We start from the raw sequence: 24,110 nt of genomic DNA, 5'->3' as shown, positions 1-24,110 counted from the left end.
TATGCATGAAGATGATCTGTTGACATGCTATTTATACAAAGGAGAAGAACTGTAGCTATATAGATGGCCTGAAACAGGGAATTGATCAAATAAATTACGATATAGCTGGAAAATGGGGTGTCAGGCATTTAAAATGCTTTCAAAACAGGCCTTGTTATGTTATAAAGGCAGTTTCTAAAACTGTGTTCCTAGATAGGAATTCTATAAAAATAAATATTTCAGTATAGATATATGCAGAACAAAGAGCCCGGCAGTAAATATGCCAACAGCAGTGCTCTTTTACAGTGGAAGTATAGGTGATGTTAATTTTCTTCTTTATACTTTTATGTATTTCAGTTTTTGAACGATGAGTGTACCCATTCTTCTCATAACAAGGAAAATAAGTGTTTCTTAAAACCTTCTGACATTGTTTATACAGAATCATTTGGGGGCTCTCATAACCTAGAAAATATTATTTCTCTCGAAACCAGATTCCATTTCCTTTGGGAACATCGGGGTTATAGAACTTTAATAGCAATTATTTTCCACTAACCAGAAGAGGAAAAGTAGTGAAATACTTATGATTCTTTTCCAAGGACGAAAAGTTGCTTTTTCTCTTCTCACACCAAACTCCTCTAGGTTCTCTTTCGTAAGTTTTATGGGATTTTGGTTGAAGAGTTGCTGACTCGAGTTTTCTGGTATTGAATGCCAGTGGATTTCCTGGGACAGAAATTACATTCTTATCACCAAATACTGAGTCTCACCAATGAAACAGAACATTCAGTGAATGGGTCCTGAAGTGGGAGATAGTGAGGGTCCCAGAATCTAGATGTATGTACAGATTGGGGGAGAGCTGAGCAGCTGTATTTTTAGTGTAGCTCATTTTTCTCGCCTTTGTCTTTGGCCATAATGGAAGCAAATAGGACAAATCGTATGGGTCACATTTTCTTAACATGGAAGAGATCAGATCCGGAATTGCGCGGGTTTTGACACAGACGGTGTCAGCAGACTTGACGCGTTGTAATTAGATCAGATGGAGCAAAGCCAACAGCACCAGGAGCCCAGTTTGTTCACAGAATCACAGTTTTGACTGTTACCCAGTCAAAAATGGTTCGTTGTGGCTGATGACACCTTTGCCTTTTATTCCTGAAATCCAGAGAAGTTCTGCATGAGAATGGCCCTTTCCTGAGTGTAAGTGGTCCTTTCCGGTATGTTTCCCCTGAAACCTGGGGCCGTGTCATGTCCTTTAGCCTTTGTGGCTCAGTGACCCTTTCTTCAGAGCAGTTAACGTTTTCTGAAAAGTGCCTGCCTCCTTTTGGCCCGGCTTTATTCTCCATTGAAAAGACCTGTGAGGTTTTTCCTTGTCCGAGAGTCCCTCCAGATGGACGCGTTATGAACTGCAGCCCGGAGACGCGGCGTTTGCCAGCGTTCCAGTCTGCTTTAGCGTCTCAGCCCGACGAGGATCCCCGGGGCTCTCGCAGGTTGTGCTGACCAGGTGAGGGGGACACCAGGTGGGGCTTGGTGCAGCCCCTGCTCTCGAGTTGCTGCGAAGTCTGTAGAGATGAAGCTCTGGCGGGCCGGGCGGGCGGGGGAGGGAAGGCCCGAGAAGATGGGTCTGGTGCCCGGGTCAGGGCTGTAGCCCTGGGAGGGATGGATGGAGCGTGGACCCCGGGTGGCCCAGGAGCACGGGGCAAGGGTGGCGTGGAGATTCGACGATTTAGGAAACAGTTACTGAGCGTGTGTCATGGAGCTCCTCTAGGCAGCAGGGCTTCAAAATCATCAGGAGCAAAACGATGGGCCTCCTCGGCGTGGAGGGAGTATCATGGTGGGGTTAGCGGTAAGCGTGATGGGTTGGGTGTGGTTAGCTGTTTAACAAACTCAACAATCCACCCGTCCGGACCGGGGCCAGCTCCAGTCTTGTCCCCGTCACCAGGTGAATGTGGAACCGGGTGTGGAGTGTCCCTAAAACTGAGATAGAAATGTTAAAGTAAATAACAGAGAATGGAGGCTGTGGACCTCTTTTCTGGGTTGGGAGCCTCAAAAATAACCGTGTCACTCAAGCTGTGATTGAAAATCTGTCCGTCCTGATCTGTTCGTGAGGGCATGCTGTGACTCCTGTGTGTCCTCGTAAGCCGCCCTAGTGACCAATCCCATGAGTCCCCGTCAGCTCCCATCCGCCACGTCTCCACCCTTCACTGCTGGGGAAATGGCCTTCTTCCGCCAGATCAAGCGCGGCCACTAGGGGCACCCGTGAGTTCATGGAGACCCGCGCGGCCCGTGGGCAGCCCTCCCCACTAAGGCCTCCTTCCCGTCCAGGAGCGGCCCCAGCCCGTCCTCACTGCCCATCGCGAGGGCTGCTCCGGACCCCTGCCCGCCCCCGGCAAAGTAGGAGTCCCCCCAGAGGGACACTCCCTCTCCCTTAGACACAGGTCCTGAGGGGTGTGGAGAAAGGAAGGTCCCTCTGTCCTTGGGACACTGGCTCTGAAGGCATCCAGCAAGGGTCCCCAACCCAGGGCCCATGGGTGCCCGAAAACTGTCGTAAGACTGTAATCCTGTGTTCAGGGAGCTTGTGGCTTAAAGAGAAGGAAGACTCTGGTCCAGGGTGCTGTCAGGTGGCCGTGTCACCCAGCACCGTGGACACCCGTGTGCGCCAGGGAGGACTCGGGCGCTTTCGCCCTCTGCGCCCGCCCCTCGTGCCAGCCGAGCCTGCCCTCGCCCTACCTCCGCGGTGACCTTCTGGGCCACCCGACGGCCTATGGCCTGGCGGGTCCTGGCCCTTCCCGGGGCCCCGAGCTCCACCTGGGACCTGCCCACACTGGCCGGGGCTTATCCCCCTGACGGCTCAAGAAGCTCAGATCCTGGCCTGGCACCATGCCTGCTGCTAGACAGCTTGGCCGCCCCCGAAACGTCTCGTGCAAAGGACGTTCAGTGCATCCTGTTCCGGAAGCAATCTGTCGCCCACCAGTCTCCCCAGCAGAATTTGCCGCGAGTTCTGGCTTCTGGTGCAGAACTGACAGACTGAGACACGGCTTCTCCTCTTGCAGCAGCGTCAGTGGAGGCCCGAAGGAGAGGCAAAAACAAGCCTTGGGAACAGGGTGTCCTTCCTAGTTCCGTGACCGGGGAAGGAGCTCTCTGGTGGGGCTGGGCTTCGGAGCTGCTCGGCCTGGTGGGAGGGCTTTTCCCCTTTTTCTATCTGATGCGGCCCATTGGTGCTTGAGACGCTCCTGAACGAGGCCCCCTGGGCTGCCGGGAGGGAGACGTTCTCAGCAGGACAAGCCCTTAGCTCTGCGAGCCCAGCCCGCTGGAGTGGGAAGCCCAGGGGCCTGTCCGTGCTGGTCGCTCCTCCACTGGATCCGCTGGTTTGCATCCAGGGCTCATGAGCACACATTCCTTTAAAATTCCCACTTCCAGAGGAGCTGTTGCCTGATTCCGCAATGGCCCCATTGATGTCTTATCACGCTCACTGTTTGCACGGGGGTGTGACCGGGCTGGGGGGCGGGGCTGGCAAGATGCAGCAGGTCAGGGCCCCCAAGGAGGCTGCAAATCTGGTTTGTCTAGGAGAGCAGAGACTCCTTTGCAGACCTAAAAGCCTCCTGCAGCCTGGGCGGGGAGGAAGCAGGCACGTGTACACATGAGAGATGTCGGCTCCCAAGGTTCTAGGACAGGACGTGACGAACAGAGGACACAGGTGAACTCTGGTTCCTGTTAGGGGACACACTGTCTCTCCTCAGCCCCAGCCCGGGACCCTCCCAAGCTTTAGGACGAGGTCAGAGTTCACAGGGCTCAGAAGGAGCCAGAAGGGACCAGAGGCTCCTCTCCCGGGTCAGTCTCTCGTCAGACATTCGCTGTGTTGGTGGGGGGATGGTGGCCTTGGCTCTGTGTCAGGGATCCACGAACTGTGGCTTGAGGGCCGGATCTGGCCCACAGCCTGTTTCTTTTAAATAAAGCTTTATTGGCACACAGCATCGTTCCTGCGTGTGGGTGGGCAGAGTTTCCCCTGTGGCCTCCTCAGTGTCATGAGCGCTGGATGCTTTCGGGCCCCAAGTCTTGGGGACATTGTGGTCTTACTTGGTCCAGGTGCTGGCCTGTCAGTTCTTAGGCTGATGTCAGCCTGTCTCAGAGGCCCAGCTGTAGAGACCACTTAGTAACCAGAACACCCTAGCGTACTAAGTGATTTTAGAATTGTACCCTAGAAAACCACTGCACTCACATCTTTTAATCAGGTGCCACAGCCGCCTTAGCTAAGGTCAAGGCACCAAAGCAGAAACGGAGTCGTACAGCTTTACTCTCCTTCCCACCAGCCCCTATGGGCCATGTCCACAGCTCGACCCTAAGTGTGTTCACTTAACCCTCCACGTTCGGCCGCCTCCTTCCTTCCAGTGGAGGCCTCTGTGGTCTCTTTGCTTCCTCCCCATCCTCCTGGGAGAAGCTGAGGCTAATGTTACTACCTCTCCCCTGGGACTCTGTCTGGACCGAGTCAGTTTTATCCAATAACAAGGGAAAGCTGGCTTTTACACGATCGCGAGCCATCCCCGGCTTGGCCGCCTGTTGGCTTTGTGTAGCAAGCAGGTTGTAACACCTCTCTCTGCCTCTGAGTCCCCGTCTACAGATGGGCTTGCGGGAGCGTGAAGGGCTCACACCAGTGCCTGCCGCGCAGTGGTCTCCCCAGGGAGGCGGTCCCTTCCCGTCACCGCCATGTCCACTAGCTTCCTGGGAAGCAGAGAGTCAGGGACCAGCTACACCCTGCATGCCATGTGGTCAAGGCCAGCCGTTCTCAATGGAGAAATGACAGACCACGCACACCCCCAGACCCATATCCGCCTTCTCGCTGAAGGCGAATCTCTTAGGAATGAAATAACCCATCAGATTTCTCTGTCGTTAAACTTACATTCAAGTGCGATCATGTTTTTATAAGAAATTAACTTAACAGGTCTAGAGCTCTCTGGAAGAAGGCGCTATGGCTGTCTAATAATTATCAAAGTTAGTGCTCTCTGTTTGAGCACGTGGTTCATGGATTTGGGGGCCTCCGTCCCTCTGCTGCCTGATGGCAAGTGACGCCAGGTTCATGTGTCCACAGACGCTGACCCTTCGCCTGTTTTCTGCCCTTGCCTGTCCCCCTGGCATGTTTGCATGCACATCTCTTTTGCTCTTGGTAACTTTAAACAAAGCAGAGTTTGTGGGGGGTTTCTGGTAGTGTCGGAAAACATAACTTTTGCTTTTACGTGCTATGGGGTAGTATTATAGAATTTCCTTTACTCTTGCCTTTGCTGTGGAGCGAGGTTGGAGGTGGGAGGGGGTCACAGGGTCCGCACACACTGAACAAGCCTGACGTTCACAGCAAGTCCCTGTTCTGAACCTTTGTGCTTGTTGGCTTTTTAAACAGATGCCATGAACAGGCGTGCTCTTAGAGGGAGGAAAGAAGGCGCTAAAGTCAGAGAATTATTTTCTAAAGCAAAACAGATCATTTGAAGGGCTGCGTGGTCCTTGAATCTGAAGGCACCTCTTTGTGCATCACCAGTGTCCCTGCCCAGATGTGAACTCTGTGATGGACAAGGTCACTGTGCGTCAGTGAAGACCAGTCCCGTCCGCGGGCGCAGGGGATGCAGCTGTGTCCTCGACAGAGCTTTCGCCTTACAAGCCTTTAAAGCCTCCCCTTGCCCCGGGCCCGGCCAGAGTGCCCTAAGGTGACCTCAGCGTGAGGTTAAAAACCCCCAGGGAGGCAGGCAGGTGGGATGGGGGGGCTCTAGGTGGGTTCAGGGGTGTTGGCTTTTACGTTAGGTGATGAGCTCGTGGGTGTCTATTGTATTATCACACTTGATGATTTACACTGCATATATTCTTGGGATCAGGAGACCATCTGGACCATTCTCTGAATGGATCAAGGATTGCATTGAATTGGGGTTTTTTGTTTTTTTTTGTTTTTTTAATCCCAAGCTATTTTGGAACAACTAAGAGCTGGCTATTGAACTTTGGCCTGACCCTGAGGTCTGGAAACTCCATGCTCTATGAACTGTCCTTTTAGGAAGCTTGGTTTCTTTACCCTGGGGAGACAGCCCTGCTTCCTGGACTGACAGGAGGGCCAGGTGGCACGGTGGTGGTGACGATGACGTTAAAGGTAGCAAACACCGTTTAACACGAGCAGTGATGGCCAGTGCTTAGGCCACAGCTCCCACGCTCCGGGTCCTCTTCTCTATACTTTACGCGTATTAACTCACTTAATCTTCACAGCAACGCTGTGAGACAGACACTATTATTGTTCCTGTTTTGCAGATGGACAAACTGAGAAGTGGGGTAACTTGTCCCGAGTCATACAGCTAATCAGCCCTAGAGCACGGGTGTGAAGCCAGCTGCCCCCGCTCCTGGCCGCCAAGTTATCCTGCACCTGAGCGGTCAGCCACCGTCTGCGGCCTCTGCGCCAGCACGGTGAGCCTGACCGTCACCGTGCGTCCTCAGATGTGCCTTAGACAATCCCTGGCTACGGGTCTTTGTGGGCGTGGCTTGCCTCTCTCTGAGAAAGCCTGGCGGTCACTCCTCCTGCCCGCTGTCCTGCATCCTCACCTCTGCTTTCCCGTCAGGCAGGTGCTGGCTCCCTTCCTAAGTGTTGGCTGTTCCGTCTACACTGGGACACCTCCGATGTAGACTCCCGAGTCTGGCGAGGGCTGTCCGGTCCAGAGCTCACGACGAGACCCCCCCCCCGCCATACACCTGGACGCTTGATTCAAAACTCACATGTCCTGGGCTCACCTGGCCGCCTATATCAGGCATCTCTGGGGCGCCGTGGAGGTATTTCTCAGTCTCCATCATCTTATTTGAATGGATTTGGTCCAGAAGTGAACTCTTAACATTATCAGGAAAGTATGTAATCTTTCAACCCCAGGTTGCTTTTTCTCAAGGCTGGGCTTGACATCCAATCCTTTCACAATAGACACCTCAAGCCAAAAGATGGTCATATAATTATATTCTATATTTCTATTAAAGTTCTAGAATGACAACAGACTTGCATTCTGAAACAGCGAATGCCGAGGCATCACACAGTTCTTCACAGCATTCGCCTGCCTGTTCATAAGCTCTCAGGCCAGTTTCTGAACGTCTAAGCGTTCGGGGTTGTGTTCTCTGCCAGAAACTTTCATCAGCAACAACAAGGATAATAATCATTATTGGGTTCTTACTGTGTGCCTGTCACTGTTCCAAGCACCCTATATGTAGGAACGTATATAATTCTCATACTTTTCCAGATGAGGACACCGAGGCACAGGAAGGTTAAATCTATTGCCAGCGTTAAATCTATTACACAACCACAAAGCAGCAGAGCCAGAACCCAAACACAGGCGGCCTGGTCCCCGAGCCCACATTCCGAGCAGATGGGCCCCCGAGCTAGTGGCTCCCAATCCCGATTCAGGCGTCCCGGCAGGTGGGCTGTTCTCTGCTGCGCTAAGAAATTGAAATTTGGACCCACCGTCTACTTCGGTGACAGCTGGAATTGATGACGCTGTTTGTTTTCAACTTAAATGACAGTATTTCAGTAGGAAGCCCACAGCTTTAATCCCATCGAGACTTTAACTCATCGCCATTCAGAAGACACAGGCCGTAGATGACTGTGTGTGTGCCGGCCGTCAGGACTCTCACTTCTGGATGGAAAAGCCGGGGGCCACACTCATTCTGCAGCTGGCAGGACTCCTGGCAGCCTTGACGGTTCCTCGTTAGTTCATCTGGGATGTCGCCTCCGTGTTAGACGTTCCGGAGCTTTGTTCTGCCTTTTAAAAAGCATCTGATTCTCATTCCAGTGCTCGATTGGAGGGAACCTTTTGGCCCTTCCCATTCTCTGTGGGAGAACTTCATTTTTATGCTCAAGTTTTTCATCTTTTGTGATACTCGGGTTGCTGTTTTATTCTGCGTTGCGTTAAAACCTCCATGAGCTTGGGGGGATTCTCAGGTGGCCAGGGCCCCTGGAGACCTCCTACCTCACTGAAGATTTTGAAATTGTGGGCAGAGGGATGAGGCCGAAACACTGCGTCTGGGGCGTCGTATGCGCTCACGTCGTGCAGTCTTTTTCTTCCTCCACCATTTTCCAAGTTGCCAACAGTATAAGGCATTTTATGTACATTGTTTCATTCTCCCAACAATCCAGTACCACTGGAAATATGCCCCTGTTCACTTTTCTAGATGAAGAAACAGAGGCTCATGAGCTTAGGTTTCCAGTACTTGGGGTTACACGATGCAGGTGGGATTTGGAAGCAGGTCGGCTGAGCTACAGATCCCAGGGCGCATACTTGCTTCTGTTCTGTCCCCTGCCAGCTGGATGAGGTTAGGTACTGTCTCATGGGGAAAAATCCTTGGAGGGTGTAAGTGGTGTACGAGGAACACACAGCCGGCTTCTCTGTGGCTTGTCGCCCTGAGCCAGCTCACTGCCCCTCAGACCATTAGAATACGGTCCCAGCTGTCACCTTCCTGTGCCAAGGCTTCCAGGCAAGGAAGGTGACAGCTCTCAGCGTGTCCCCAGGTGTTCGGGCAACGCTCGTCTGTGACTTCTGCCCTTAGGGCTCTGCCCAGAGACCCAGTGTCTTTAGCACCCTTCCATCCCCCTCTATCCCTGCCCACTGCCAACGCTAGCACCTTCTTCTGAAATTCTTCCGAACCCCTCATTGAACAATCAAACTAAGCTGACCGTCTATGCCAACGGGCTGGAGCAGTGGTCCGCCAGCTTTCCCTCAGAATCCCCCGGAGGCTTGGTAGGCACAGGTCGCCCGACCACACCCTCCGCCCAAGTTCTGACTCAGCCGGTGATGCCGGCACTGCTGGTCTAGGAGCTGCACTGTGGAAGTCGCTGGCCTGGAGATCCTGGTCCCAGGTGCATGTGTCCCCATGGCAGCTGGCTCGTCAGGGGCCCGGATGATGGGAGATTTCAACCACGCTGGGGAAGAGGGTGAGGAAGACGTCGGTGTGCGGGCTCCGGCCTCTGTCCCTTCTTGTCAGAGTGATGGATGATTGACAGGCAGGGGCTTCAGCCCTCCCACTGTCACGAGCCTCCGCCAGCTGCGTCTCTGAGCCTGCCTTCCTCTGCGGGTGAAGCAGCCTTTCCTCCTCCTCGTTATTTTGCATTTGCATATGAGTGCTTCTCAATCTAGAATGTACGTTGGGGTCACCTGGAGTCTTAGGAGATGCTTCAGAGTCTGAAATTCTGGAGTGGGGGCCGTGAGTCTGTGTGTCTCCTCGGTGCCCAGGTGCCGCCCCAGGTGCTGCTGGAAGGTGGGCCTGCCCTTGGTGTCAGGCTGTAGCCCCTGTGAGGCGCCTCCTGCGTCACTGCCTGTGCACCGGTGGCTCTAGCCTCTGCTGCACAAGGGTTCACCTGGAGCGTCTAAAAACTTGCCCCCCCCCCCCCCCGCCGACTAGAGAGTCTAAGTTAGCTGTGAGCGTTGGAATTTCCAAACCCCCTCCCGCGCGATTCTAACGCACAGCCAGCTTAGAAGCAACCAGCCTTTACAAAGGGAAGAGATGACTTCTTCTAGGAGTTCAAGTGCCGCCGGGCCGTGGACTGGTCTGCCGGTCGCTTGGGTGGGGAGGCGGGCCAGTTCCCCCGGAGGGGGGCTGCCAGTGGCCCCTGGGGTTCTCACTACGCTGCAGAGTCTGCTTCACCAGGTTTGGGGTATGACCCAGGTGTCCCAGGTGCTGCCGGACCAGGCTGATGCCGAGTCTCAAGGCTTGACCACAGGGGCCTCCCCAGCGCCCGTTCCCCCGGCAGGGGCGGCCGTGGGCAGCTCCGCTCGTGTTGAGGGTCAGAGGCTTTGATCCAGACCTCCCCTCCCTTCGACACCATCTTGACGTCTCTCGATCAGCTGGGTTCTGACGCAGGACACCCGGCAACGAGGGTCTGTTCTCTTTTTGTAACATTGGATCTTTCTTCCTTCTCTCTTCACAGTACGAGATGCAAAAAATCTCATCCCTATGGATCCAAATGGGCTTTCAGATCCTTATGTGAAGCTGAAGCTTATTCCTGACCCCAAGAACGAAAGCAAACAAAAAACCAAAACCATCCGTTCCACACTGAACCCCCAGTGGAATGAGTCCTTTACGTTGTAAGTTGAATCCTCTCTTCCTGATGGCTTTCCTCCCTCACATTGTTAGCAGTGATGAGCTGGGCTTCATAAACGTCTTTAAACATTGCTTCATCCCTAAACCCTTCTCCTACGGCTGCTAGAGAGGTAGCTGTGGTCACCCCTGTCTGATGGATAGAAACTCGGTCTACCAAGACTTACATGATGCAGGCCCCAAATTACCATCAGTAACTTCTGTACAACAAAATTCTCTTGCATTACAGATGATATAAAAATGTATAGTGTGTCCCACCTCTTGATGGACTTAGGTTTTTTTTAAGGGTTAGAAGAGAGTGTAGGTAAGAGTTTAAGTAATAATTTTAGAAACATGGAGTAAGTGAGTACCATAGAAGCTGCTGTTGCCACTGAAATGGGAAGATTATCCTTATGTCTAAGCACGGAAGACTTCCTGGAGAAGGTGCCATTTAAAGTGGTTGTGAAAGGAATGTGAGGATTTCAGAGGCAGAGATGGGAGGAGGGAAAGGTGGGAGGAGGGGGTGGGAGGAGGGAAAGAAGGTAGGGGGGGGTGGCATAAGCAAGTCAGGAGCAAGAAAGCACTGAGTGCAGCTGAGCACAAGCAAGAGGTCCTCTTTGTAGAGGAGAACACAGGAAGCATTTGTGCACAACCGGAAGGTAGCTGTCTAGGATATAGATCGGAGGCTGTCCAGCTTTGCTCTGTGAAGGGCTGGATGGTAAATAGTTTAGACCTTATGGGTCACACAGTCTCTGTTGCAGGTACACAGCTATGCTGTTCTAGGTTCAAAGCAGCCATAGACAATATGTGTCTCAACAAACGGCCATGACTGTATTCCAATAAAACTTTATTTACAAAAGCAAGCAGTGGGCCTGATTTGGCCCTTGCCTCATAGTTTGCTAACCCCTAGTCTAGAGCCTCGTTTGCCAAGGGGCTGGTACTTTGTTGATGATGGAGAACCACAGGAAGAGAATTGAATACACTATTTTTTTGAATCTCAGGCTCAGAACATGAGCATGCGATATCTCCCCCAAAATCGTGATCAAGGTAACCGTGTGTGTGTGTGTGTGTGTGTGTGTGTGTGTGTGTGTGTGTTCTTTCGTAGCAAATTAAAACCTTCAGATAAAGACCGACGACTGTCCGTAGAGATCTGGGACTGGGATCGAACCACACGGAACGACTTCATGGGGTCCCTTTCCTTCGGAGTCTCGGAGCTGATGAAGATGCCGGCCAGTGGATGGTGAGGAAGCCCGAGTGTGTCTGTGTGAGCCAAGAGTTAATTGTCTGAAAATATTAGCGCGTCTAGAGGTTCAGGAAACGGGCCGGTTTAAGTCCAAAGTGACTGTTGATTATGAAGTTACCTGGGTACCGTCTCCCCGGCAGATGCATTTCAGAAACAGCTGGACTAGAGCCTTGGGGTGCGGGGTGAACCTGGGTGGTGCCAGCGTGGGGCTCACCCCCTCCTTTCCCCTGTCTCTGAAAGGTACAAGTTGCTGAACCAAGAGGAAGGTGAGTACTACAATGTGCCCATCCCAGAAGGTGATGAAGAAGGAAACGTGGAGCTCAGGCAGAAATTCGAGGTGAGGAGACAACACAATGACTCAATCACCTTTCTGTTTAGAAAGCTTCACTCCAGGAAGGGCCAGATTTTTGTGATCACACGTCTGGAAGGCAGACGGTCATTTAAATGTTAATCTTGTTCTTTATGTAAAGGCGTAAATGTTGCGTAATCACCTTCCTTTTGCAAGCTGTTGACATTCTGTGGCTTTTATTGTTTAGAGAAAGGAGCTTGGAAACAGCCCAGAAGTGAGCGTGGTTGGTTCCTGTGTAAGGAATCCGTTTGGCATCAGCGGGGAGACGGCCCCGATCTAGCCTCCTCCAGGTGGGCAGAAAGTCACCTGGGCCTTAACCTGGGAGGCTGTTCAGGTGTCATCATCAGGCCAGAAGCTTAATTTTCGCTGCAGATCATTGGGAAAGGCAGCTCTTTCTCATCCTCCCCCTGGGTGTGTGTCTGCCTTCTGTCCTGGTTTTGTCACCTGCCATCCCCCACTTCCCTCCTTCTCCTCCTGTCGATCCCTGCTTCTCACTACTTAGCAGACGTCTTGGCCTTTCATGAGCGTTCTTTCCTCCAAGCACCTGCCTTACGTTCCAAGTCACAGCTTTTCATTTTTCCCTGTTTCTCTGATCACCCGTGCGCTGGCTGCTTGAGGGATTCACTCCGGCAGCCCACGGAGCCTCTGTACCTGGCCCGTCCCTTGGGAAGCTTTCCCTTCCTGGGGCTCATTAGGATGCCCTGCAGTTCCCCCACCCTGAAGAGATGCACACGTGCCCACACGCGTGTACAGAGACCTGCGCCGTTGGCGCTAACGGGCTGATGCTCCCGTGTGCCTCCTCTTCTTGCTGTGGTTTTCTTCTTCCAAATAAAATTCCGTCCCAGAGACACATACAGGTCGTATCCAGAGAGACTGAGCTCCAAAGGACGTAAAACACAAGAACGTTCAAAGCGCTTCGTCACCGATACCTGGTTAAAGGGCTGTTGATGGCAAACGCTTAAGGGCAGGGGCTGCGAGCCTGGGTGCTCTTGAGAGCGTAAAGGGGTGAAATGGGTCCCCGAGAACGTGAATAAACGGCGGTGACGGCGGGCCTCCGGGCGGGTGGGACAGCACAGGCGGCACCCCCACCCCGGGCCCCAGCCGACGGCGGGCCGAGCTCGAAGCGGGTCACGTGCTGCCGGGTTTTCCGGTTCTTCCAGGGAAGCCGCAAGGCCAGATTGTCACATGGCACGTTCTGATCTGGTTTAGGGTCAGCGGCCAATTACAGCTTGAACTTTGTGTGAGTCACACATGTGTCTCTTGCCTTGGACACAGGGACGATCCAGCCAGTGAGAACCAGCTCGTAATCTCTGCTCTCAAGGAACAGAGGTGAAGTTCTTTGCAAAGAGGCTTAGGGAAGCTAGAGGCACTGAAGCGCAAGGCTGCCCGCTAGGGTCTGGGGGCGCTTCGGGGGCCTCTGCGAGGCGTGGCTCTTGTCTGACTGCTTCTTCCTTCCCACCACCATCCATCCCCCGGCTCCCCGCCACAGGAGCACAGGCGCCTGGGACGCTGCCAGGAGGGCTGCTTCCCTGACCCTGACCCCGTGCTCCCCGCCCCCTGAGAAGGGAACCCTTCTAGAGAGAGTGCCGGGACGGAGGGGAACCCAGGGGCTAAGGAGACCCCGCCTGCGTCCCGCGCGGCGTGCAGGTGCAGGTCACCGGCCGTGGGGCTCGGGGCCGCGGGAGGTGCGGGGCGCACCTGGGGGGAGGAGGGTGCTGGGGCCTCGCGGTGGCGTCGCTCGTGGCAACGTCTGAGGCTTCTCTTTGCTGGTGGAAAAACACTGACGCACGTTTCAGGCTTCATTTCCGTGGCTTCCTGGTGAGTGACCTTCCTGTTGTTCTGGGCGGTGAGTTTAGCTTTTTACAGAGGTCAGCGTTCCAAACTCAAAACAAAAACAAAACGACCTGGGCCAGAGGGCTTGAGGCTGGAGGGCAGCGCTTCTCTCCGGGGGCGGGTTAGGGGCCGCGTGCCCTGAGCCTGGCGCTGCCCACCGTCCTCGGCCCCGGGGGTGTGATCGTCACAGACCCGGCGGTGGCGTCGCGGGGTTTGCTGAAGGGCCTCCCCCGTCCAGCTCAGTGCGCGCTGCGCCCGGGGTGCCCAGTGGACCACGCTCCAGCCTTTCCTCTCAGCGCCCTCCGGCTGTGTCCCCAGGCTTTGCCAGTCACCGCGGCTCACTTAGGGCATTTGTAAAACGCTCTGCAAGAGGCTGCGTGGGAAGCCGCTTGACGGCATCACCAAGATGCTGAGAGTCTGGGGACACCTCTCGTGCGGCCGTTCAGAGTGGGCAGGTTGGATTCTAGGCAGGGCCTCGATCGTCCAGTGGTGGGGTCTGGAAATGGGGAAGTTGCGGGGCTCCCCCGGCACCAGACTGCTGTGAGCCAGGCTGTGAAGGCCAGGTCCACGTTGGGGCAGCCCTGGGTGACAGCCAGCCTGCCCGAACGGGCCCCAGTGGCCTCAGGCTGTGAGTTAGGATGCTGCCTCTAGGCGCCCCCGTTTCGTGCCTCTCAGCCCCCAGCCGCAGCGGGACCACCTCCCAGCGTCTACAGAATCCCCTCTGTTCCCTTCCCTCCGTATAACACGCGCCGTCGGGCTTGCTTTCCATCCCACTGCTCTCCCCCACACCCGCTCTTGTACAGATACTTTCCCAGTTTGATTCAGCTGAGTACAATTTTCTTTAAAATTTCAAGTTCCATGGTGAATCAGGATCGGCTGAGACACAACACGACAGTTAGTCTTGTTAGGAACAAGCCTTCCTCAGTGGGATTGTAGAACCTCTAGTCTATAGGGTTATTCTTTCCGTGTCCAACTCTGTTTTCTAGGAAGAGTTAACTCAACTCTGGTTTTCGAATCCTTCCCCGGAAATCAAAAGTCATTGTCTTATGAAAGAAAAATCAAAACAAATGAGCGTTTACAACTCAGCCACTGCACTAGTATTTATCTGGTCACGATATGGGAAAAGATTTCAAGTTTATTGTTGATTCTAGAGTCTTGGCAAACAGAATGATCAGTGAGTGAAGCTCTTAGGAGCCCAGGAGAATCCCAGGACTGATGGAAATGACCTTACTCTGTAATGTGTTGTCCCACTGGAGTTCGTCTGCCTAAAAGTCGAAGCCAGAACATTGACTGTGACATTCACGGGCAGCGCATCCGTGGCCCTTTAACCTGTTCCGTGTTTGTCTTCAAATAAAGTACACGTGGACCCCGATTCACAAACATAAATTATATATTTGTTCATTTGTTCAGTAATAAGGTTTCCAGCAATGAATAAAGCAAACCGTCCCCCCATCTGTGGAGGTTAGGTTCTGTACCTGTGAGCCTTGCTTCAGATATTTTTGGGAACTATGCAGGAAGCCTATTGGGAAGTCAACATAACCCCCTGTGCTGACCAGTGACCCCCTGGACCTCCCGTCGCTGTTGAGGACATCCAGGTCTCCTGTTCCTTCCTCCCGCTTCTGGGCCCCGCTCCCCGTGGTGAGGCTTGTGGTCAGAGGCCGGGAAGAGGGTCTGCTTTCCCTCAGAGGTGATCCAGTGACGGCATAGCCGTGCTCAGCAAACTTTCCGTGAAGGGTCCCATGATAAATACTTCCGGCTTTGCAGAGCACGGGGTCTCTGGCACAACTACTCACCTCTGCCTTCGTAGCATGAAAGCAGCCTCAGACAAGATGTCAACAAATGGATTTGGTTGTGTTCTAACAAAACGCTATTTACAAGAACAGGTGCCGGGCCAGCTCCGGCCCGTGGGTTTCCAGCCCCTGGCTCAGCCCGTGGACCCTAGAATCAGACCTGGTTCTACCATTTATTAACCATGTGACCTTCCTGTGTGTGTCCTTCACTGTAAATGGGAATAATAGCTGTATTTACTTCACAGGATTGTTTCGAAGATTAGTCAGTCGGGAAGTTCTAAAAGCGTATTTATGCAGTGTTAGCTCCTAACGTCTTCCTCCTCTGTATGTTTCATTGCAAAAACTAGGTTATTGAGGGCACTTTTTTTTTTTAACTTTAGGAGCTTCCCTTAAAAAAATTAATTTTCATGTTGCAATCATGCTGTAAATAATGGGCACGTTCTAAGTTCTGTAGACCAGCCGTATGATGAAATAGAGGCCTAATGGTAAGAACTTTATCGCCATTTAAGAACATTGTTTTTATGGAGCGATCTGTCCTCTTTTACATTGACATGGATTTCTGGAACGTAATGTGTGTAAATTGGGAACTTCGTGTAACTGGCGATGGATCGGATAATCCCTGGACAAAACAGGGCTTCAGCAGTTTTCAGGGGAGGGGAATTCTCACGCCGAGGAGTCAGTCTGCGTGGGCGCTTCTTCAGGGGCTCGGTTGAGGGTCCTGGTTCAACACTCCAGGTGAGCACATCTGGAAGATGCTGGCCGTAAACCACCGGGAAGGAAGGCAGGATAATCACCAGGAGGGTGGCAGCTAATGACTCATTAGGTCAACAACAGAAAGGGCACGTCATCCACTCCCACGAAAGCCCAGCATCTCTGTGGGTGCCGTGCTGCTGTTTTGATCTCTTACAAAATCTGGGGTCTGAACCTTTCGCATCTTGAGCTATGCCTGGGGACTTCTACACGACATTCACCTTACCCGTTGGAAGAAAGGGTATCTTCTGACCACACCTGTTCCTCGTTGGAAACGTTTTCCGAGGACCTAATGGCATTTGTCCGTTTCCCCGGTTATTAGTGAGCTGGAGCGTTGTTCCTTGTGTTTGTCAGTCGGCTGACTCTTCCCCGCAGCCAGCTGGGCCATGTCTACCTGCAGAGTTGGGTGTCTCCCAGAATCAAGAAAACGGGAGGAGGAAAGGGGAGGCGAGGAAGAGGACCACTTCCCTCCCTTGGGTCTGATGCAGAGCCCTCTCCTAAGGCCTGGCCCCTCACCCCTGGGCAGGGCATTCTCACCAAGACCAGCCCTGCTACCCGGGGAGAAACCGAGCCAGAAGAGCTGAGAACCTTCATCAGGTTTCCATCCAGTATCACTGCCACTACCTCTCATTTGTATTTTGATGACTCTCAGGTACCGATGGGCTTTAAAGGAACTCATTTCTACCTGTGGGGTTGCTTGTCTCCCACACATGTCGTTACAGTTATTGGGGAGTCTGAGGTTTAAAAAAAAAGTCAAGCAGCTTTCCTCAGAGGAGGCCTCACCCTTCCCTTCTGCCTGATTGTCGTGGATTCATCACTTTCATCATTTGTTTTAGATAATTTAAAAAACAACATAATCAGAAGCTAAAAGCACCTTCGTCTCTTTCTCTACTTGCTACCCACCTTGCTCCACTCCGGCGTAAGTGAAAATCTAATATTAAAAAAAAAGTTAAGAAGCAAAACAGACGCACCCATAGCAGAATTAAGACAGCTCAGAGGCCACGCGCTTTGGGCTTTGTCTGCGTCAGAATATTTCTGTTGCCAGAAAATAATGGAAAGTAGTGCCCCAGGAGAAAGCTGGCAGGTGATATTTCATAAATAACTCCGTGGAGTATAAGGATTCAGGAAAACAAGATGAATTTACTTAAATTGCTGTGTGTGAGCTCCCTGTAGGGAAATAGTTTTAAAGTGCTATAGAAAAGAGAGAAATTGATGACCATGTGTGAAACAGGGCAGTTGCTCGTGGGGTGTGGTCTTGACCACCATCTCCCATCGTGTCCCTTCAGGGAGCAGGCGATAATGGCTACGCTGCAGGCGTTTTCTGTGTTGAGCACGGGTACCGCTTTCCTCTGAGAAGTGGTATTGCCTCGTGTGGTTAAGAGCCCAGCCCTGGAGCCCTCCTGCCGGGGTTCACATCCGCTCATCTCCATCCCACTTGTCTGAACTTGGACAGGTTACTCAGGGCAGGGTATTCTAGGAAGAATATACAACTTGGAATCGTTCTCCAGCGCTTCACATCCTGGCTCTTCCACTTACTAGCTCTGGTGACGTCGGGTGAGATTCTTAAACTCTCTGATCTTTATAGTTTCCTTGTTCATGAAACGGGGATGATAGTAGTACTACTTACTGAATTGCTCCGAGGATGACAGCAGTTCATTTGTGTAAGTTGCTTAGCTTGGTCCCTGACACAGAGTGAGTGCTCAGTAAGCGTTAGCTAGGACTCCTTTTTGCTTTTATCAAAGCTGATTATATGAAAAAGACAGTACCTATTCAAATTGAATTTTGACTTACGTTTATAAAAACGTATGAACTCCGAGACTATATTTATGTGTGCAAAAGAGGTGCTACCAGAAGGCAAGAGCGTTCCAGACCCCTGTTTGAGTATTAGAAACATTGTCAAGGCCTCACTCCTGAGAAGAGACCAGTGCATTGATTGTGCCAGCGTTCAGAGCTCTCCGGAGGCTGAGGCTGAACTCTCGTTCTCCCATCTTGATGGTGTTTTCAGAGGACGGGCTTCGCAGGCCGTCTCTTCTTAGGCTGTTTCCTGTGGCACGTGGCACGTAGCTGCACTTTCCCTTACCCTGAAAATCCTCTAGGACTGCACTGCCCATTTCAGCAGCCACTGGCCACACGAGTCCATGGAGCATTGAAAATGCGGTCCGTCTGAGCTGAGAAGTGCGCGCTGTAAGTACGAAACGCACCCCGGATGTCAAAGGCGCAGTAAAAAGAAGAGAACGTAAAATAGCTCATTAGGTCCGTCTGAGCTGAGACGTGCGCGCTGTAAGTACAAAACGCACCCCGGATGTCAAAGGCGCAGTAAAAAGAAGAGAACGTAAAATAGCTCATTAGGTCCGTCTGAGCTGAGAAGCGCGCGCTGTAAGTACGAAACGCACCCCGGATGTCAAAGGCGCAGTAAAAAGAAGAGAACGTAAAATAGCTCATTAGGTCCGTCTGAGCTGAGACGTGCGCGCTGTAAGTACGAAACGCACCCCGGATGTCAAAGGCGCAGTAAAAAGAAGAGAACGTAAAATAGCTCATTAGGTCCGTCTGAGCTGAGAAGCGTGCGCTGTAAGTACGAAACACACCCCGGATGTCAAAGGCACAGTAAAAAGAAGAGAACGTAAAATAGCTCATTAATAATAATTTTTATGTTGATTGTATATTGAAATTATATTTTGGATCTATTGGGTTAAATATACACTTAATAACTCTATTCTACTTTGTGTTCTATGCGTTTATATGTTAGTATTAAATATAATATTATTGGAATGAATTTCACCTGTTTATCTTTTTAATGCGGTTACTAGAAAATGTAAAATTACGTATGTAAGTCACATCTGGACAGGGCTAGTCTAAGACATTCCTCCCAATGAAGAAAAACAGTTCCTTGCAAGATGGGGACTGAAATGCAAAACCCATGACTTTCTGATGTACAGTATTTTTCCCGGGCTTAAGAAATCAGTTGTTTCCAAGAGACTTGGATTTCAGAAAATAGATTCCCTCAAGATTCTGAGCCCATTATTGGGTGCAGATAAGTCTAATTTTTTTGCATGGCCAAGTAACTATATTAGAGACAGGGATATAACAAAGCTGGGGTGATAAAATTTGAGTTATCTAGTAATTTAATAATACACATTTCTAGTAATAATCTCAAAAGTCGCAATGAAATCTATTGAGATTTTCTGGTTAGTTGGAAAGTTGTGAGCGGAGGTCAGACGTCCAGGGAAGTGAAGGGGCAGGGCACCTCTGGCCTGTCTTCTGAACACAAGGTTGTCTTACGTCTCAGATTGTAGTAAACATGTGACCTGAAGACTGGGATCCCGGAGCTATGTTGATTTTAACAGGTATTTTGGAAACAGGTGACACTAGCTTTTTGTGGCTGAAATATTTTATTTGGAAGACTTGTTTGAATAGATTCTACAGAATGTCCACTGGTCAGAATCTAAAGCTGGATTAGCAATGGCTTCTGTCAAAATAATGTATGAGGTTGTGTCTTCACAGCTTTTTGTATTTGTGACCATTTGGTCTAAACCCAAAAAGAAGCCAAGATAAACTTGATCCCCATGGTGCACGAGAATGAACTGCTTTGCAGGATCTGTGCTAGAGCTCCAGAAACCAGGATCACCCTGGAAACTCTGCAGATGCCTCAAGATCACATATGTATCTGTTCTTATTTATCCTGGGAAAACGTTTTGAGATTATCCTTGTTACTGATTAACAACACGTGATCCGATTACGATTAGAGTTAAGGTATTTAAATCACCAAACATGAGACTCAGTTGCTAGGTTATATGTGGAAAGAGCAAGCAAGCATTCTTCTGTTTACTGTTGTTGAAACTGGATTTTCCAAAAGCCTCCATTGTCTTTGAAGACTTTAGCTAATTCAGGATATTCTTCGGATGGGAAAAAAATAGTTCATTGGAGACCCTCAGATAAATTGTAGCTGTTTGTTGATTTGATCTGGCCTGCCACTGTTACTATGGAAACCTGAGTACTTTCAGATGACCTTTTGGACACAGAACAGAAAATCTGAGTGCCCTGATACGGATTCTGCTTTTTTCCCACCTAAGTGGCTTACATAATTACTTTCTGAGCTGTGTGATGTTAAGAGGGGAAAAAAATCTATAAAATGTACATCAGGTAAAAGAGATTTTATTTTAATCTTTGAGCTTCGGTTCTGTCTTAGGAGTAAAATCTTAAACTAAAATGGGGCAAGGCTTAGCGTTGGAAACCGCTTTCACCCCTCCGTTAGATCATTGTAATGGGGTTAGCCCTGCCCCTCAGCAGAGCAAACTCCAAGGAAGCCTCTGAAAGCAACTGCACAGAATTTTTATTAGTCTGTGGGGGAGGGTGAATGCATTTATATTGCAGCATGGCAACATGTTTTCAGTATAATTTATCTTATGGAAGTGATTTTGTTGGGATACCAAAAGAAGACAGTACACCCCGGTCATCTGTTCCATCCTCATGAATTCCTGAAATGACAGAAAAGCTTTGTGTTTGTAACCGTGGAGGTGGCCTTGTGGCCTTGTGTTGCTGGTTGAAGAAACAGGGCAAACCCAGTACTAGGAAGTGTTAGCAGCAGTTATCACGTGTCCCCAGGCCCTGGTCCCCACAGGGGATTCGCGGGTACCAGGATGCTTCCCCCTGTTGACAGGGAAGGGAAGGAGGGAAGAGAGAGCCAGTGTCCGTCGACATGACGTAGACATGATGCATGTCTTTATCATGCAGTCTCGAGCACCTGAGGAGTGCAAGGCCCCTAGAAGAGAAAAGCTGGAATAAGGATAACAGCACACTGGCCGGTGTTTGCTGTCTTTCCCAAGGAGCATAGCCTACAGGGAATTAGGATTGTGGATCCCTAGAGACATGATCCCAGGGTCTCTGAAGGGAGAGGTGACACCCTGGCGCTCTGGACGCTGGCAGCTCCACGTCTGCTCTGTGGACCAGCAGCATGTGGGGGCTTTAATGTTAAACACGTCCACGTGCGGGATCTAGGCGGCTGCTGGGGGTGAAGAGCACAGCTCTGGGTCAGGCTGTCCGGGTTCGGAGCCGCAGAATCTCAGACCCCGTCCTGGACTTGCACTGGGTCAGAACCTGCATTTTAACCACGTCCCCAGGTGATTTCGTGTGCCCGTCACAGCTTGAGACACGCCGGTGGAGAAGACGTGACCTGTTGACTAACAAGTAAACACGTTCAGATTCCAGGGTGTTTGCGGTGAGGGCAGACTCCAGCACCCTAGTATCCATAGCAAGCAGCGCACGGTCACAGCCAACCACGTGTCCGCTTCTTGTTTTTAATATCTCATTTTATTTTATTTTATTTTTCAATTTTATGGAAGTACAGTTGATTTTCAATGTGTTAATTTCTGCTATACAGCGAAGTGATTCAGTTATATATGCATATATATAAGTATATATATGACCTTTCTGTGTATCTAACCTGTCCACTTTTAAATGGTGGGGGAGGGGCTTCCCTGGTGGCGCAGTGGTTGAGAATCTGCCTGCCAATGCAGGGGACACGGGTTCGAGCCCTGGTCTGGGAAGATCCCACATGCCACAGAGCAACTGGGCCCGTGAGCCACAATTACTGAGCCTGCGCGTCTGGAGCCTGTGCTCCGCAACAAGAGAGGCCGCGATAGTGAGAGGCCCGCGCAACGCGATGAAGAGTGGTCCCCGCTTGCCACAACTAGAGAAAGCCCTCGCACAGAAACGAAGACCCAACACAGCAATCAATCAATCAATCAACCAATCAATAAGAACGTGAATTTCTTAAAAAAAAAAAAAAAATGGTGGGGGAAAAATCAGAGAAGAGTAATATTTGTGATACTTGAAAACTAGGTGAAATTAAAATTTCAGGGTCCACAGACTGTTAGCGACACAGCCACGTCCGTTCATTCCCTTGCTGGCTGTAGCTGCTTTCAGGCTACGACAGCAGAGCTGAGTCATGTGACAGAGACTAAGACCCACGAAGCCTAAAATACATGTTGTCTGGTCCTTTTCCAGAAAAAGTTTACTGGCCCCTGGAAAGATGGAATAACGGAATATCAGACCTGGGAGGGGTGTTAAAATCATCTTTGTTGATGGGAAAACCAAAGCACAGAGGAATTTAGTTGAGCTCGTGAGTAGCAGGACCCAGCTCCCGTCTAGCGTAAGGCTTCGCTCCCCTGTCCTGGTCCTGTTCCCCCCGCACCCATGACGCCCTCCCCCAGGTGTACGCCGTGTTCTTTCACGCATCTCAGAACCTGCTATGTTCCCTTGGAAAGACCCTCCCTCCTCCACTTCCCTGTCTCCGGCTCATCACATCCTACCCCAGCCCTTATATAATCCTCCAGCCTTTTAAACTGGCCCGACGTTTCCTTGTGCAAACTAAAGGCCGTTCCGTTGCTGGACACACCTGTGAGATGTGTCACCTTCAGGTGTCCAGAGTAAGAACCTTGGGTCCTGCTCTGAATGCTTTGAAATCTAAACGTCAGGCCCGTGAGGAATCCACCTTTCCCTGGCTTTTGTCGACATCGCAGGGAGGGCGTCTGAGCTCAGGTGTGTGTCTGGGAAGAGGAGGGAAGCCGCCCGGGGCCTCGGCCGCGCTGCAGCCCACCATCTCCCTCTGCTCACACCCCAGGTCCCTCGAGCACTGGGGCGAAGCCACACGTGCGATGAACATGGTCACCCTTGGAGATGGACCAGCTCCTTTCCCACCCCGCTGGTGGGCTCCAGAAATGGGTAATTCTGGGCATTTCCCGCTGGTGAATCCTGCCTCTCCTCGGGGATAGAGAGCTAAGACGTGAACCTTGTTGCTAAGGACGTTGCTGAGTTGTAACGGGATGTGAAAGCTTCTACCGTGTCTCCACTCTGTGGGTAACAGTCCTGACCCTCTCTCCTTAGCCCACGCCCGGCAGCTAACCTAGATGACTCAGGCCACAGGTCAGTTCTTTGTCCGGCTCTCGAGACGCTGATGCAGCCTACCACTGAAAAGATGGTGACTGGCTTGGTGTCACGTGGCAGGAACGAGGCCTGGGGACACGGAGGCTTCAGAGGGCTCACCACGGTGGCTCCCAAAATGAGGCCCAGGAGCCTGTGACCGGGGTGCTCTCGGGAGTTTTGTTTTGGTTTTGCTGATGATTTTGTTTCCATGGATGTGGTCGCCTTGCCTTTCAAGACCTTGGCCTTGGTTGTTCCTCTTCCCAGGCGTGAAACCAACAGACAGGTGGGGTCACGCAGCGTCCTCGCTCAGGAGCTGAGCAAATTCAGCACTGCTGTGTCTTCAGCGCTTCATTGAAAACCAGGTGGTTAACATTTAGGCTAATTGCAGCCGACACTGACCTTGTCCACTTTGAGCAGGGACACTTTGCTTCCTCCCCGCCCACCCTGACATCCAGGCGTGCGGTCCAGGAAGGCTCCCTCGGGGCTCCTGCAGACTCTCTGGCTGATTGACTGCATAAGCCTTTCCTTTTATTTTTCTTTTAAAGGAGATTTGGGTTGGTTTGTTATAGCCAAGCTTGAAACAGCTTAGAGTTCTTTCTGGGTCCATTTAAGTCTAAGAATAACTGCCCAGTAGCGGCTGGAAGGCTGCAGGCTGCACGGCACTTGCACAGAAGTGTCCCTGCTGGGGGATTTTTGTCTGCTGTCACAGATGGAAGTTGGAGGTGTGACCCCCTAAAGCTGTGTCACAGACGTCCCCAGGCATCTCAGCCAATCTGGAGACCTCGCTACCTCGAGGTATTCAGGCAGAGATTGGGCAACTCTATCAGAAGCTACAGGAGAGAAAGGCAAGCTTAAACTTCATCCGCAGCTCTTTCCAACACCAGGATTCCAGTGAGAATGTTTTGTTTCTCTTGTTAGTTCCTTTTCATCTTGATGTGGATTAAGATCTCTAGCCTAAAATAGAGCTTTGGGGATTGGAATAAAATGCCCTATTTTGAGAATAATTATAAATAGATTTGTGATTACAGATTTAAAGGGCCATAATTATAAGATGTAATAGAAGATCATTGATCCAGACCTGTCGAAAACAGGTGTGAAATTCACAAGCTGCCCAGTGTCCTGTCTTTGTGGGCAAAGCCTTCCGAGCACAAAATATCATCCACTTGTCTCTAGTCTCCTC

At 51.2% G+C, this 24,110-nt stretch overlaps 1 protein-coding gene across 1 annotated transcript in view; it reads left to right on the top strand.

Moving 5' to 3' along the window:
* Nucleotides 1-24,110, top strand: part of PRKCA (protein kinase C alpha) — a 370,742-nt gene that overhangs the window by 283,191 nt on the left and 63,441 nt on the right. The window contains exons 6-8 of the mRNA XM_068529666.1: nucleotides 9,896-10,052; nucleotides 11,150-11,284; nucleotides 11,528-11,624. Of these exons, the coding sequence (XP_068385767.1) occupies nucleotides 9,896-10,052; nucleotides 11,150-11,284; nucleotides 11,528-11,624 (389 nt within the window). The remainder of the gene's footprint in view (nucleotides 1-9,895; nucleotides 10,053-11,149; nucleotides 11,285-11,527; nucleotides 11,625-24,110) is intronic.

This window comes from Eschrichtius robustus, chromosome 20 (assembly GCF_028021215.1).
Source record: "Eschrichtius robustus isolate mEscRob2 chromosome 20, mEscRob2.pri, whole genome shotgun sequence".
NCBI lineage: Eukaryota > Metazoa > Chordata > Mammalia > Artiodactyla > Eschrichtiidae > Eschrichtius > Eschrichtius robustus.
The sequence above is the reverse complement of the archived record's forward strand: the minus strand, read 5'-3'. Positions and strand labels throughout refer to the sequence as shown.